We start from the raw sequence: 16630 nt of genomic DNA on the forward strand, positions 1-16630 counted from the left end.
CCGGGAGCTGGGGTGGATGGGGCAGCCATTGCAGGGCTGGGAGAACAAGCAGGGGATGGGCCTGTGTGATATGGCTGAATCGATTTGGGACAGTGATTTGAATCACCAAACTGAATCACTGTCCCCTGAATCAGCTGAATCCGAAGCGAATACTAGCCACTTTGCACAGGCCTATTGGCAGCCCCATCAGCTGATGAGGCTCCCAGCTGCAGGGGAGGCTCTACTACATGTGCAAATGAAAGCTCGATAGCAACCAGTTATAAAGTTAATACACATTTTTGTGGTCTAACTTCATAGCTGGTTGGAGCTTTTTATGGAGTGATAGCTACTTTGCATGTAGTTATACCAGCTAACCTGTTAAATGTGTGATACCTGTAATGTGTAGAAGGGGCCTGACACTCTCTCTCTACCACTGGACCAAGTGCATTTTCCAAACCTCTTGCCATCATGACTAATTTTTCCTTAACTCTGCTTCACAACATACTTGACATATAAAGTCAGTTCCTAAGAACCCCAGCCCCAAACCTGATCTCATACCTGCTCTGAAAAATAACCTTCTTCATTTTCATTGCCTCAACATTTTACATTCAATCTCCCCCTCTTTGTTAACTCTCAGACTGAACTGTGCAAAACAGCCTGGGTTACTATTTGCCTGAAACTGCTGCATCAGATGGAAAAGCAGTTACAGTTTGATAGGATACCTGTAGGCAGGGGCAGATCCAGAGTGGGCACAGTGATCTGGTGGCACCCCACTTTTGGATCACACTGGGGGTGGGGAAGAAAAGAGGTGTTCTTGCCCTACTCCAGCTATGGGATGCAGGGAGCATCTGTGCTGGGCTCTGCCAGACATAGTAGCAATGGTGCTGCATGGGTCTCTGTTTCCTGCTCAACTCACTCTCCTCTGATATCTCCAGCTGTCTCAACCCAACTTCCGGCTATGCTGCACCCCTCTTTTTTAAATCCTGGATCTACACATCTTGTATTAAAATACCAGGCCAGATGTTTCCATATCTGAGTTCTGTGACACACACTCGCCCTGCCATCAGGTCTTCCCTTGGCTTGTTGTTTAAAGTACTGGGCTCTGAGAGGAGACCTCCTAGAGCTCTCCATTCTCTTCTGAATGTCCAGAGAGGTCACCCTGAGGTATGTTTACATGTTTGTGAAGTCCTACTGAAATAAATGGGACTGTACCAGGAATCAAAGTCAACACAGCCACATCTACCTGGAGAATTAGTACCTTAATATGTCTCTCAAAATTGGGGTAAGTTATATACTTCACAAGGTGGCTATGAAGTTAAATTCTTTAGTTTAATGATTCTCAACCAGGGTGCAAGGTACCCTGGGGTACCATGACACTTTTTCAAGGGTGCTGCAGGAAGTGTAAGGAGATAACCAGATAAGAGCACACACAGGTTCACTCTTCCTGCCTAGCTGCTCTCCTGTTCCCACTGCCTGGGCCCTCTGCAAAGAAGAAAGCACTACAATTACTAAATCTGTTTTTGAAATGGGGAGCTGCTCAATTCACAAAATTATGGAGGGGTGCCCTAAGTCTAACGAAGGATGGCTTGAGTCTAAAAGACTTGAGAACCACTTGTTTAGAAAATGGCTTACTACATTCTGTGCCACTGCTTGATGGATTGCATTGGCATCGCAAGGCATTACAATATACGCAACCACCCAACCCTACTGAGGTTACAATGCATACTTGACATTCCAAGATTTCTCTGAGGCTCACCGAAGTAAGAGCAAAAGACCTAAAAGTTAACCACCTAACCATCATAAAAAAATCCGTTCACATCCAAGCCAGTTCTAAGAGTTCAGCAAAAAATACAAAAACAAGACATTACTGTAAAAACAAGACCGTTTTACCAAAAACAAAATAGCTCAGTTCTGTTTTTTCTAATCTGTGCTTCAGACATACCTTGGCAAAATACTCTCCTCTCTGAGACTACTCCGTCATGCAGAATTTCAGATGGACTGATTCATTCTGAACAAAGTGAGGGATGGTCAAAATTGGATTCCTGATGGAAACCTATCCCTGTTTGGAGAGGTGACTCCCTCTCCATTAACTATCTTGTATATTTTTAATGGATTATTTTCTAGTTAACACTTACAGTGTATTCAGCAACAACACCTTTGTAAATCTCATAGAACTCTTCCACAGTGGCACGCTCCAAGTTGAACTGCATAAAGAAAAGAATGAAAATCTTAGCCCATCTGTCTTGGCGGAAAGGGGGAACAGGACTGGAAGATAAGGAAGGGTGCTTAAAAATGACCAACCCCTCACCCCCCAAAAACCTCCATAATCATTTAACATAATCCCTAAAGTTTTGGGGTGCCTTCCCTATGATTATAAGGATGGCTTTCGATGACTGAGTATGTAGCATAGTGTTTGCAAGCAGGTAGTTGGTGATACAAGAGGCAGAATAGGTCCTAGCTCACACTTCCAACAACCAAAAAGGAACAAATATATTTTGTCCCTGAAGTTGGCAGATGACTCTCTAAGGCCTCACTTAGGTGGTAACTTACCCCACCTGATTTTGGGACCCTCAAACACTCTGCACTGGCTTTTAAACTGAGGGAAGCAAGATCTGTTTGGAAAAATCTTTTATGGACCAACCATATATTTGGGAAAGATTTTGAACAAGCTTTTGGGCACAATATGCAACAGATACAGCCTAAGCTAAAAACTTTTACTTTTGTTTAACTCATTAGTTAAATGAGAATGGCCATTTAAAAAAAAGAAAAATAACAGCAAGCTTGTGGAGCACATAGAAGTTAATAGAAGTAGGTTGTTTTGTGAGAATTTATCTAACATCTCTCTCAAGTATACGATTGGTCCAGTAAATGGTATTACCAAACAAAACTTGCTTCTCATACAATTCCTGGAGCAGCAGGAATACACCACCGCCCCTAAACTGAAAGCAGTGCAACCACAATCAAAAAGCCATGTAGGTAAGCTAAGTAGCAGACCTGTGAGAAGCGGCTAGTATTTGTTTTGGATTTGGCCAATTTGGGGGACAATGATTTGAATCACTATCCCAAACGATTCGGCCAAATCCAATTCAGAGATTCAGCTGCTGTCAAATCGGACAGGCCCCATCCCCCGCCCACCCTCCCAGCCCCTGCAATGGCTGCCCTGCCCAGGCCCCAGCTCCCTACTCTTTAAAAAAAAAAGCAAAAAAAGCCCTGAACTCACTGGCTCCTGCCAGGCAGGGAGGCAATCCCCACTGCCTCCACACTGCATGGGGAGCTCTGTTATGAGCCCCCATCCCCTGCCTGCACTCCCAACCCCAGCTCCCGGCACTTTAAAAATAAAAGCCCCCACTCACCAGCTGCTGCCAGGCAGGGGGCAATCCTCACTGCTCCCCACTGACCTGCACTGTGGGGGGGGTTCTGCCATGAGCCCCCAGAAGCCCCGAGGCTGCTGCAACAGCTGGTGAGTGGGGTCTTCCCCCCCCCCCAAAAAGAACCGGGCACTGGGCCAGGCAGGGCAGCCATGGTGGGGTGGGGGCTGGGAGACAGGGCAGGGGTCAGGGGCACTCAGGGAGGCTGGGGGGAGCAGGCAGGAGATGGGGGCTGGTGGGGGTCCCCCCATGGTCCCCTCCCATCTCCTCCAGCTCCCCTTCCCCCACCCCCTACTTATCAGCACAGAGTCTGGGTCCAGCTCCCTGCAGCAGTGAGCAGGGTCTACCTGAATCTCTGAAGCTTTCTAAATCTTTTCAGAGAGCTTCAAATCGAATCAGACCTTTTTATGGGTCTCCTGATTCAATTTGGATTTGGAGATTCAGCTGCCGAATCGGGCTGAATGTCCTCCAAATTGAATCAGCACCCGAAGCTTCACATAGCCCTAGTAACTAGCCGGGGGCATTGCTAAATGGCACAGTAACTCAGCAGTGACAAGCAGCCCGTGCAGATGCTCCAATGCTTCTTCTGGCTCAGAAAATAGCTTGTGCAGAGCAGTAAGGTGCACTTGAGGGCACCAGATATAGTAAGTTTAGCATGTTGACAAGACTTTAAGTAAACTGCATGCCATAAAACACAGTTTCTTTTCTCACCTTAACTGTATTCCATATTCCAAAATGATGGGATCAAAAAACCCATCATCTCAATTTGCTAAAAGTTGGTTCTCTTAGTTGCAGTCCCAGTGAATGAGCAAATAAGCTATGAAGTTTGAATTACTTCTGAACCACAGATGTTTTCCTTCCCAGCCAGGCTCACATCATATCAATGGGGTAGTTTAATATAGCCAGGTGTGGTATACCAGTTTGTCTTTTGTCACTTATGACCCCTTCACTCTGTACAATTTAAGGACCCCAACTCCTCTTAATGAAAGGAGAGAACAGAGTTGTGGCCCACAAGTCAAGTGGGCCATATGCCCAGTTGTGGGCCTCTTCAGTTAGTGATCCCTTCTTCTCTGGGTCTTTACTCCTTTCTGCAGGGGAGGGAAGGTGCAGACTACAGGCCCAACTCTGGGTACAAGCCAGAGATACTGATTTAAATGGGAGAAAACTTCTCCATCCTAGCTCTTGAAGATTCCTAACTTCACTGCTTGGCAGTGTATTTATCTATCTGAACATAGCTTCTCTCAACCTAGATTACTAAAGCCTCTCCACACACCTGGGGAGCAGTTGTTCACAGCAGCTGTTTCTAGCTGCTTAGTCACAGGTTGGAGGTACTTAGACCCTTCATCAACCCTCTCCAGACTGTTGCTGTGAGGGGAGACAAGTGAATATCCCCCCATTGCACATCTCTATTATGACAGCCCATATTCCCAGTTTTGCAAGCTGTGTTTGCCACTCTCTTTATAAAAATCACCATGCAGCACTGCATTGGACATACAAAATGCACAAAAGCATGCCTACCATCTGCAAAGCTGAGATCTCAAATCCTTCATCAAGGATGGCTTTTATAATCTTTCCAGGGAGCCCTGTGTACACACAGAGAAAAAAAAACCCACACTTAATAATGAATGAACTTTACATAACATAGGTACAGCAGTTACTTACTAAAGCTCTGTGTTTTCCTGCCAAAACACAGCATTTGTGTTACGTTTGGGGCTGAAATGTTGAGCAGAGGACAGTTCATAAACCTGATCTTTTAAAAACTGTGCTCTACCCTGGGAAGGGGCTCTCTACTTCAACCTTCATTCAGTTGTTAGAATAACATTGTTCATATATCTCTGCAAAAACGTATTGGTAAAATCCTTGTCTTGCTGAAATCAACAAGGAGAAAACAGGAGATACAAAAGCTGAGGCTTACTGAGCACAAAAACATCAAACCCAAAATGCTAAAAACACAGGTCTTCTGCTGTGCTGCTATTCAAGGTGAAACATTTCTCATGAGGTGAAACCACAGACTTGCTACAGTCTGACAGAACTATTAATTTCAATAAGGCAGGGATTTTACTACTGGTCATTACATACTTACATTATCTGTTTTCCAGTGTGGAAGATTTTTTAGCACTGTATAGAATGAACTTGATGGATAAGAGAATAACTGAGTAATATTCAGATTCCTGTGCACTAAGCCTTAAGTGTACAGGGCCTAGTGATTTATACAGTATAGCAGCACTAACCTTTGCATCATGTTAAAGTGTTGGTGGTAGCTTCATATAAATTTGGAAAGATGGGGGGTTCCTCCCCAACTTGATTTACATGTGACAAAGAATAGCACAAACAACCCAGGTTTCCTTGCATTATCTTATTAGGGTCAACAGAAATTATTTTAGAAAGATTTCTGTGGTTGTGAGCTCTCCAAAAATCTTCGAAAAATATTGCTTATTATTGTCATTGAGAGGAAAACGAGGTTTTAACATTTGGCCATAGCAGTTATTTGGGCTTTTGGATATAAGCAAAACAGAAATTTGGTATTTAGAATGATTTTTGTCTCGCAACACTCCTTTGAAGTTGGCCAACTATATCCCTATTTTGTCAATGAGGAAGATTCATAGAGGTAAAGTGACCTCATAAAGTTTGCATAGGAAATCTACAGCAGAATCTGAAAGAGAACCCAGATCTCTGGAGCATGCCTGCCTTACTACTCCAGTTACTTATATGGCCCCCTGTAATCTAGTATCTGAGCAACTAGTGATCTGTAATGAGCATATCCTCAGGGCTTCAACTATGAGGTAAAGGAGGACTGTGATCTTCATTTTACAGCTAGGGAAGGCATGCATTAAAAATCAGTGGCTCACATATACAAACTCATGACCATCCCCTGATCCCTCACCTGACATCCCCACCCCCCTGTGGTCCTCTGGCCAGACACGTTGCAGAGATATCTAAGTTAGCTCTGCACATGCTAGGTCCAGAACAGAATCAGAAATGGCTACCTTTATGCAGCACTGTCCCTGGGCTAATTAGCTCTGCTGAAAGGCCGACTAATTAGCCTGCACAAAGGTAGCTCTGCTGCTTCCTGTGTGGGCAGTAATATGAACTAAGCAGCCCAAAGTCTCACCACAATGCTGCCTGGCACCCGGGGAACACTGTAGGAGGGTCAGCCCAACCATGTCAGCTCTTCAGGCTACCAATTAAGAACCACTGCCCTACACGACTTGACCAAGGTCAATCAGGGCAGGGATTTATTACCCCTTCTTCATCCAACATCTTGCATGTTCAAGGCAGCCACAGAAGTGGAGAGTTATTCCATCCCATAAACCTCTACAACCTGCAGGCAGTAGGAGCCAGTGAAGAGAAAAGGTAGGAACAAAGAAATGGGAATAAATTTCTTGATCTTTGACCAGCCGAAGCTGCTTGAGATGAGACAGTTGCTGTTTCTCTGGTGGCTACAAACCTTGGCTTTAAATTTCATCAGTGCAGAAGGGTCAGCCACCCAATCAGCTGGCTGGCACAGTCTACATTTAATTAAAATATTCCTTGCACATCTGGCCTCTCAGTAAAATTGATCTGCTCTCCACTGAACTTTAATCCTCACCAATGTTAAATGCGGCTCATAAAAAAAAAATCTTCATAATTGTAAAAAGAATGTAGTTGGTCTAATAAGATATCACTCCAAAAAATCCTTGCCTCTTGCACTCATTGCTAAAACATTTAAGAAAATAGGCCCAACACTATTCATTTCACCATAGCACTTCTATAGCAGAGGAGCTCTGAGCACTTTGCAAACAGATAACAAGGATCGCTATGCTTTTCTAAAAGGGATAATATCTGTGCTTCACAGAGGTAGGAGTTGAGGCCCTTGGGAGAGTAAGTGATTTGCCAATGGTCTGATATGCAAATCATTAGCAGAGATTGGCCTAGAACCCTACGGCACCTATACACAAACAGCGAGGCTGCTCTGATGTGCTGTAGTTACAGCGTGTTGGAGCAGATTCAGTTAACGGAGTCTGCTGGAGCATGGTTCAATGAGTTTAGTAAAAGCACCCCCACCACCATTTTTCAGTGTGGGGATGCTGATATACAAGATGCTTTGGGCGCTTCAATTAGAGCAGCTCTAGGAGTATTTGTAGAAACTCTGGGTGCTTTCCAGTGGCATTCCCTCACTCCCAGGGCATTTGTATAAATGCCTCTAGAATCCTGGCTTCCACTTGCCTACTCTGACCAGACAACAAACAAATAAATGGTACCCTTGAGCAAGAATAGCTAAAAGCCACGGTTAGGCAGAGGGTGAGGAGGGAGTTGCTTTGGGTTTCAGCCAATCGTAGTCCTGGCAAAGATCATGTGCTCTGGGGAGGGTAAGGAGTGAGGGAAGAAGGTGCTAATTTGATAAATGTATTTCAGCATCTTACAGCAACCTTTTTTTTCTTTTAAAGTTTACCATTTTAATCCTTAACATCCAGATCAACAGCAAAGTGAGGTACTTTTTAAGGACCCTCATAAAGAGAAAGTGCATCTTTAAAATGTGATTACAGGAAGCCAAACAAAGCTGAAGATTAGGTACTAGTTAGGATTAATTCTCAGTGACAACGTACAAAAGAAATCACAGGCATTACTAAATACAACAGGAGGAATTGTATACTAATCCTAACAAATATGCATAACAAATAACCTTCAGCAAAAAAACTGAGAAGGAAAGCTTTATGTCTCCAAGACAGCATTGGGTTACTAGGCACTAAAAACTGGACGGATAATCTTGCAGCACATTTTAATCAAGTGAAAAGATGAGGTGCTAGATCTCATGGAAAGCAGCAGGTTTCAACTATTTTCTGCCTTGTGATAAACAATCATTATTAAATCATATTTAATAGTAAAGCAGTGAAGAGTAGGAAAGATATTGAGCAGGATAAAATGCTATAAATACAACACAGTTTTATGGGAGCCCATGGTTAATTGTCAATCCCCAGATCCACTAATCAGTAGCCCAGTTCTGGACAGGCATGATTAAAGATACAAAGCTCCCTTTACTTCCTCCTTTTTGTGTGTCCTCCCAGTTAATGGCCTTTATGTGAAAAGCTACTTAGATTAGGTGGAAGATTGTTTCATCAGTCAGACAGCTGTCTGTCCTAATTGCCTCCTTTGTACTTTCTCAACATAGTGCTGTGCCATTAGTTAAAAGGTACAGCTTGGAATAGGAAAACAGTAATGGGAGCAAAAATGGTTTCTGCTTAGGGACATAAGAACTACTATATTGAATCACACTGATGGTCTGTCTAGTCTACATTTAATATCCAGAAGCAGACAGCTTGAGAAGTTTCAAGTAAAACTGACCAGAAGACCACTCCGTTCTGCAGCAACTTTTGAGGTTTCAGAGTTGGCTTTTGTTTCACACTTGAGATGAAATAAAACCCTTTCAAATATTTTTATGAAAATAGAATTGTGCTGGCAAGTGAGATGGGACAGGTGTAGGTAGGCAAGGGTATGAGTGTCAGTGTCTAGCTCTTTATTTTCTGGTGAGACACTGGGTCTGAGATACTGAAGCCTCAGGTTTGAGTCCTTGCTCTGCCTGATGCAGAACAAAGTTCATCCCAGTTATTCTAAACTGGAAAGAAGAGACACTAGCCTGGGTCTCCCAAAAGCAATACGCCTATAACAAAACAGAATATATTAGTAAAGAATGTTCTGACTGGCTCCGTGTTTCAGAGTAACATAGAAGAAACCCTCCAGTCAGGAGCTAAGACAGGACTTCCTTATAGAAGACCTTTCTTTCTAACTCATTCCAGTCATAGCCAGCTTATCCCCTGAAGAAAAAGGCTTTCAACTTCTTCCAAACTTCAATTTTACTTCTTAAATCTTTCTTACGTAACTTGGAATACTCATATAAATATACGTTGTTTTCATTCCTGCGCTCTTGGCCTCATTGATAATCTCTGGCCATGAATCCCATAAGCTAATTGAGTACTGCCTGAAATGTATTTCTGTTGCAATAGTGTCTTAGAGCCCAGGCCATGAATCAGAACCCCAATCTGATAGGCTTCATACAAGCAGGGAATCAACAGACAGTCCATGCTCAAAGAATTCACAATTTAAGTGTAAGACAGAAGACAATGGACAGACCCAAAATAGAAACAGGTGAGAGAGTGAGACAAGGAAACAAAGAGACGATACTGGTCAGTATGACAAGGTGTAGTCCCACTAATGTCCTACACGCTGCTAAGTTCTTGACACCTTTAAGGAGGACTCTGAGTAACGATGAGGTAACTGCTGAAGTTTATAGAAAATTTTCCCTTCATGCAAAGAGACTATAAGAAGAAAGCATTTGCTCAAAAATGTAATAAATGGATGATAAAAGCAGTGATTATGGTTAACTGGAGGTGGTAATCAAGATCTGTATGCCAAAACTAGCACTGAACAGAAAAAATAGGCACAGACCCCCAGAGAGCCTCAAAAATGGAGACAAACAGCTTGAGAATGATGTGATAAAGAAGGGGGAGCCAGTGGCAGGATGTGAAAAGAAGGGCAGCAGACAAAGTGACAGGTGAAGATAAAGTTCTTTGCTGTAAATGCCTTATGTGGCTGTGAGAGGGACATGACTGCATGTCAAGACAAAAATAAGAAATGTTGCAGTACTCAGGCTCTCCTCCCTTTGTGTCTGGAAGAGAATTTGAGCTGGATGGATGATGAATGGGAAAGGCCATATCTTAGAGATGGTGTCCAGGTTATGGGCCTGAGTGACAGGCAGGATGGACTCAGAGGAGAAAGAAGATAAGTTTTAGTCATTATCCACTTCCACTAAAGTCTGTACTTCCACAAGATATATCAGAGAGACAGGCTTATCCACCCTGAAAGTCAGAAAGCTTTTCCTAATGTCTAACCCTAATCTTCTTTGCTGCAAATTAATTCTTTCCCTACCCAAAGTGGACACGGAGAATAACAACAAACTTCTCTTTAAGACTTTTACATACTGGACACTAATATCCTCCATAGCTTAAAAAACCCCCATTGTTTCAGTCTTTCTTCATATCACGCTTTCTTTACTTTTCATCATTCTTATAGCTCTCCTCTTCCCACTCTCCAATTTGTCCACATTTCTGCTAAAGCAGAGTGCCCAAAACTTCACAGAACCCCAGTCTGGGTTCCAGCAAAGTATTCTAGCTGAGGCCTCACCAGTACGCACTAGAATGAAATACTGTAACTGTGTGTCTTACATATGGCAGTCCTGATAATGCATCCCAGTATGACGTTTGCCTTTTTTGCAACAGCATCACGATATTCACTCATAGTCAGTGCCCAGATCCCTTCTTTTCTGCAGAACTGTTGCCTAGCCAGTTAGTTACCCATTTTATACTTTGGCATCTGACTTCTCCTTTCTCAGTGTAATATTTTGAACTTTTTAAAATTTCATCATGGCAATACCAAATCATCAAGATACAATATAGAAATGTTGAAAAAAAATTAATCCAATGTATTTCTAATTGACCTGCTTGTAACACATACTCATCATTAATGCAAAATATACTGCGGGCATTAATTTTTTTTTGAACTCTGAATCCAGACAGCATCTTTTTCCTCAGATGAGAGAGACTCAATTTCTATAAAAGTCCATTCATCTAGTTTTGAATTATTTGACCTTTTAAAAAAATATTACCAACATGTGCCTATTTAAGAAACATGCTCTCACTTTGAAAGCTCAAAACAGACCTTTTAAACTTGGCATGCACCCAGTCCTGAATGAGAAAGACATGCTCTGCCTTCTTTAAAAGAAAAATAACCTGTGATGCACTCCTTATTACTGGTACAGATGCTTGTTTTCCTGAATTGTGACAGGTATGCCCCTTTCTAATTTCACCTTCACTTTCTTTTCACTCACTTTCAGCTCACTAAAAAAGAAGGGGGGGAGGGAGGGCTGGAATTATTAGGATACAAATGTAATCTGGACATTTTTACACTGGTGACCTCTCTCTCCCAATAAGCAACAGTTCCATAGCTCAAGAGGGATAACTGCACATTTGCTGGCTGCCAAGTATATGGTCTCTTGTTTTGAAACAGTATTTAAACAGATAAAGTGTTCCTTTCTCCTCCTTCTCCAAACCCTCCATCCTTCTAAACACACACTTCGTCTGTGATCCCTCACTATACTGCTTAAGTAGCCTCTATTTCCACATGTTCTTGAAACCAAATTTCTGTTTCGTATAGCATTCCTAAGTTTGATTTCTTTTTGGAGGAGGGAATTACTCAAATAAAATAAAATAAGGCTCACCCTTTCTGTTTAAACCTCTGCATCTCTTAAGTGAAGGTAATATTGATACCCACTTCATTGTGGGGATGAGGGAATGTTTCAATATTAGAGAAACCAAATATGTTCTCTTTTTTTTCCCCCCCCAGCAGATCATCTCCTCAGCTGAAGAAGACATCATGGTCTCCAAGGCTGCTTCTCGGTCTTTCTGTCTCAGATCAAGTGAAGAATCCCATTGCAATAACATTCACACCAAGGACTGGGATTAAAGTTGTTGAGGGGCTCCAAACCAAGAATCTGCTGCGTTCTTTTTTTAAACAGCTCACATTTTAACACAAGTGCAGGAAAGTCCTGACAGCCCTGGAGATCTGGGGAGCTACCCTGCTCTTGGGAAAGCTTGCCACCCCCAGAGATCTTCTTTTGGAATCCCAGTTACCCCAAGTGCGATGACCTTTTAACCACACCCCGGCATTTCTGGTTTTAAAGGCTCCGGGGTGAAATCCTGCCCCCGGTGAAGTCCATGACAAGACTGATTCAATTTAGCCAGGGTTTGACTTTAGCAGAGCCAGAATTTCACCCCCGGTGCTTTGCTAACTACTTTGCTCTCAGAGACAGCCCTTGGGTAATTCCATTTTTTAAACAATTTACATAGTCAAGTAAAGTGTATGGCCAACTTTTAACCCCAGCTTTTGGGCCTTTGTTTTCTTGCTATTTTTATTTTCTTGTCCATTTTTACGGCATTAAGTGAAAAATATGGTGCCATGAGATTCTAAGACATCAAGAAATTCCAAATTCCAGTTCCTACAGCAAATACAACTAGGCCATATTTTACAAATGCATGAAGGGGCAAAGTTAAGCCTATAGAAAGCAATAGATAAGACATTACTTATATGTACAAAGGGCCGAGCTATTGTTGCCCTGAGACCCTGAACTTTGTGATCAACAGTTGTGGTGCATTTAAAAATCTCAGCCAGTTGTATTACTTTCCCCTCCCCCCACAAACCCTGCCTCCTCTTCAGAACAGAAATGTTGAGGAATCTTGAGTTTCACTACTCCTACTGGCTTGGATGTAGCTGTTACAGCTTGATTGCAGAGGTCTCCGTCAAATTCAATATCAAGGTACTACAAAGATAACACTGTTAGTTATGTGGTATTTTTTTTCTACTTTTTCAACTGTTCCCTTCTCCCTAATTTTTATCCATTTGCCCCTCAAACCCTTTAGACTGCGAGACCTTCAAAGGAAGGACAATCTTCCTTGAATTAACAACCGAGTGGTAGATCACTATAACTACAAAACAACAATGAATAAACACAAGCTTACTGTGATCAAATTCACAGTGATCAACCTGCAAGTTAAATGGCCATGCATTTTCATCCAGGTCTATATCTGGATCTTTATAAAATTATACACTTCAGCTAACTCTCATTTAACCAATACTTTCAGAATTTGATCCTAATTGTCCTGACCTTTTCTGAAACTGATTAATGTTCCTTGCAGGGACTACCACTCTAGTTTACAAAACTCCCTGATAGAGCCCTGTACAGATTACAGTTTACACCCACCACCCCAGGGACAGCGATAAGTGTTATAATTTCTTCTTGCTTGTTAGCCCGGAATCTAGATGTCATATTGCATCTGATTAACTGTCCTTTGACTACAGAAGACACTGCATGCATGAATTTAGGTTAGCTTGGCTTTCTGAACTTTACATTTGTAATTTTCTAGTGAATTTTAGTGCAGGTGAAAGTGCTGGACAGCCTTAGAAAATTAATGCATTTCTTTCATACTTTACTTTGCCAGTGTGGGACAGAAAGAACGACTCTTTCTACACGTATCTGCCAACATGCCTCAAGCCAAATCTACGGGAACTCCCCCCCGCCACATGGGCACTAGAGAGGAGATCGCCTCTGAAGTGCTTTAATCCCTTCCAGATGAAAGGTTTTCCATGTGATGCACAAAGTAGACATGAGGCATGGGAAAGCGCTGGCAAGATGGGCAGCATACAAAGGTGGGAATCTGTCACTGCCTTAGGAAAGAAACAAGGCTGAACATTTAAGAAACCAGATTATCTTTGTAAAACTGAGAAAAAGATGGTCTGGCCACTCAGACCTGAAATTCAGGGACATAAAATGCTGGCACCGGGAAATGATTTTCCATTTAAGAAATTTAAGAAGACCAAAGATATTTGGTGGCTTTAATGCAGCTGTTGTCAACTCTGTCAGGACCACATTAATACCTCACAGGACACAGGGGAACTCTTAAATCCAGGAGGCCTGCAGTCACAGTGTAGACAAAATGAGGGGCATGTGGGCACAACATTTTAAAGCAGGTTAAGTGCTTTTGCACCACTTTAATGGTGCTGGTGTTTGCATGCATCACCAGTGTATTGCACAGTAACTCCAGCCGCTGTACCAAATTCGGCGGAGTACTGTGCCTTATGTGACTTGGGGTGCTGCAAACTAAAACTCCTCCTCCAAGTTCTCATTTGCTGCCCCATGGAGTGAAGCACTGGGCTTCATGCAGCTCAGCGGCTCTGCAGGAAGCCCATGCAGGAAGCCTGGCAGCAGCCCAGAGCCTGCCTGCCTGGCAGTGGAGCCTGCCTGCATTTTCCTTGGAGCCTGCCTGCCTGAGCTATGTGGGAGCCTGGTGCCTCCCTCTGCTACTGCAGTGCCCCCCACGGGACTGCCTGAGACAGGTGCCTGCAGGCAGGTGTTGCCTGGGGGGAGGGGGGCACTGCTGCCGTAGTGGGAACCCCCCCCCCACCCCGACCACTCCACCCACTGGCAGCTTGCCCTCCCCTCCCCACCACCTGAGAGGCAGGTAGGTGCATGGGTGTGTGCATGACACAGTGGTTTACTTCGCCCAAAATTGAAGTGGTGTTTTTAAAAACCCACCGCTTCAATTTAGGGCCCCCATTTTGTCTACACATGCCCACATACGGCACTTGTGCTTTCAGTCCCTAGCCTCCAAGCAAACAGGAAGAAGTATATGGCTCTCTTCTCCTACCTTTTGAACATTGCCCCAACCACCCAATCAATTGGTTCAGGAACTGAGCTTCCTAGCTACTGTCTTCCTTGGCTGAAAAGAGACCTTACAAGGAAATGTCACATGATTTTCAGGGGTTCTGACAGAAAAGCAAGTGATCAGACTCCCTACATCACAAGACATTCCCACTTCTAGCACACTTCCACAAAGACTACATCTTTCCATGGGGCAATCATGCACTTTCCTTTTGCTACACCCACCCACAGGATGCCGTTCCAAACCCTTCTCAGAAAAAGGACAGACACCTCATCACCACTTTTTCAAAGCCCCTAAGTGCAATGATGTTCCTTCCAACTCTCCTGTCATCCATCTCTCCCACTCAGCCAACACAGCTCTTAGACTCTGCTAAAGAAAGAGTCAGTAGAGGATGCTGGGAAGCACTATGTCCTTCAGGGGTAGTGTACTGGGCCCCAGCACAGTGCTGAAAAACCCTTCATTAATTTTCTTTTAAGACACACATCCATTTGTTGCCCATGACACTGTCCCCCAGACCCACACCTCCACCCCCTCACGTTATCATCATGCTTGGCAACTGAAGTTACACTTCAGCTAACTTTAGGCAACCCTTTATGTGGCCCCAAGGGTTTCTTTGCATCCTGGCAGACATTTACAAAGCTCTGGCTTGCACTACTTATCACATGCTTTTGATCACTGCATCATGTGGCTGCGGCAGGTACTACGGTTGCTAGGTACTGGTGCTTTCAGCTGCCTAGCAACCAATGTTTCTTTATTCCAGTCAGGAGTGGATCAGTGAGTCCAGAGATAAAAGCAATACAGATTTTCCACTGCTTTGTCACTGGATAGGAGCTGCATAAATGATCTACTGTAATCAGTCAGCTGCTAAGAAAAGACACTGTCCTAAAATGAACATGGTATAAACTAGTGATGAGATTCAGCCTTCTGATAACTACTCAGTTCAGGGAAAAGTTCCCTAGCTTGGTTAAGCTGGAATGTAACTTCCAGAAAGGGGGAAAACATGCCATTTTTTGGCAAGGATATGTTGGGAAATGGAATCTGTAGTGAGGGAACTAAATCCCCAGTTGGAAAAAAAGGGTCAGAAAGCAAATCTCAAATCAAAAGCTCCATCCAATATTGCTGGAAAGCTCTCTGTAAACTCAAGCACTGAAGTGCTATAGCACAACTGCATGTAATTGTACACATGGAGCAAGCTGATTAGGTTCATGGAAATTAGATAATGGTCTTTGAAGCCTGGAAAGCAGAGGGAGAAATGAGGAAAAGTTTATTTTTAGATGCTCAAAATGAAAAACCATGTGCAACCCAAATCAGATCTCTCCCTGCCATCTGAAACCCTGCTGTGCCTCCCCAGGGTCCCCCCGCTGTTACGTTGCATACCCTGACGAATGGCTCTGCAGGATTTCATTTACTTTCTGCCATATTTCTAGGCACACTCACCCTGTCCCTTTAAAAGTGTTTGGAGAAGGGGCAGGGAGGAGTGACACCTCTCATTAGGAATGTTGATTCTCTATGCAAAGCGGCAAATTGCCTGCTTGCAAAATCTCACCCTCTCCTGCAGGTAGCTTCATGAATGATGGTGCACCATGTGACTGTCTTGTTACCTACTTCTAGCATGTGAAAGATGCTGCTGTGCACGCACCCATAATTTCTCAGGTATCTCTGAGTACAGGTTACAAGCAGAGGGGAAAGGGAATTACTTTTCTCTGTTCCTTGGGCCTGAATTCTCTTCTTGCTCCTTCTGTATACATACCCCTTTCTCAGTGGAGCTCATATCCCCTCTATTATGCTTCTCTTCTGCCCCAGTGCTGCAGGAGAGTGCACAGGGAGGCACTGTAGGGATGCCAACAATCTCCAAAGAACACACAGTGCTGACCTCAAACAGCAGCAAAATCTTCAGGAGCCAAATGTACTGCAACTTTAGAGCTAGAATTGTAAAAAGGAGTCTGGTAATTCAGAAGTGAGGCACTCAGCAGCCACTTTCATATAAGTGTGCAGCTCTTTGCAATCGGTCCTTTCATCACAGTAGGATGAGGC

General features: G+C 43.4%; 1 protein-coding gene and 1 long non-coding RNA gene across 4 annotated transcripts in view; one reads left to right on the forward strand and one right to left on the reverse strand.

Moving 5' to 3' along the window:
* Nucleotides 1-16630, reverse strand: part of NME7 (NME/NM23 family member 7) — a 194191-nt gene that overhangs the window by 81097 nt on the left and 96464 nt on the right. For all 3 annotated transcript variants that reach the window (XM_019526785.1, XM_019526786.1, XM_019526783.1), the window contains exons 8-9: nucleotides 4866-4930; nucleotides 2115-2183 (exon numbers count right to left, since the gene is read on the reverse strand). In XM_019526785.1, the coding sequence (XP_019382330.1) occupies nucleotides 2115-2183; nucleotides 4866-4930 (134 nt within the window). The remainder of the gene's footprint in view (nucleotides 1-2114; nucleotides 2184-4865; nucleotides 4931-16630) is intronic.
* The window catches only part of LOC109304312, a 35970-nt gene continuing 25737 nt past the window's right edge, over nucleotides 6398-16630 (forward strand). Inside the window, exon 1 of the long non-coding RNA XR_002099346.1 lies at nucleotides 6398-6701. This is a non-coding gene — a long non-coding RNA (uncharacterized LOC109304312). The remainder of the gene's footprint in view (nucleotides 6702-16630) is intronic.

This window comes from Gavialis gangeticus, unplaced genomic scaffold (assembly GCF_001723915.1).
Source record: "Gavialis gangeticus isolate Ggan-Ray unplaced genomic scaffold, GavGan_comp1, whole genome shotgun sequence".
Taxonomy (NCBI): domain Eukaryota; kingdom Metazoa; phylum Chordata; order Crocodylia; family Gavialidae; genus Gavialis; species Gavialis gangeticus.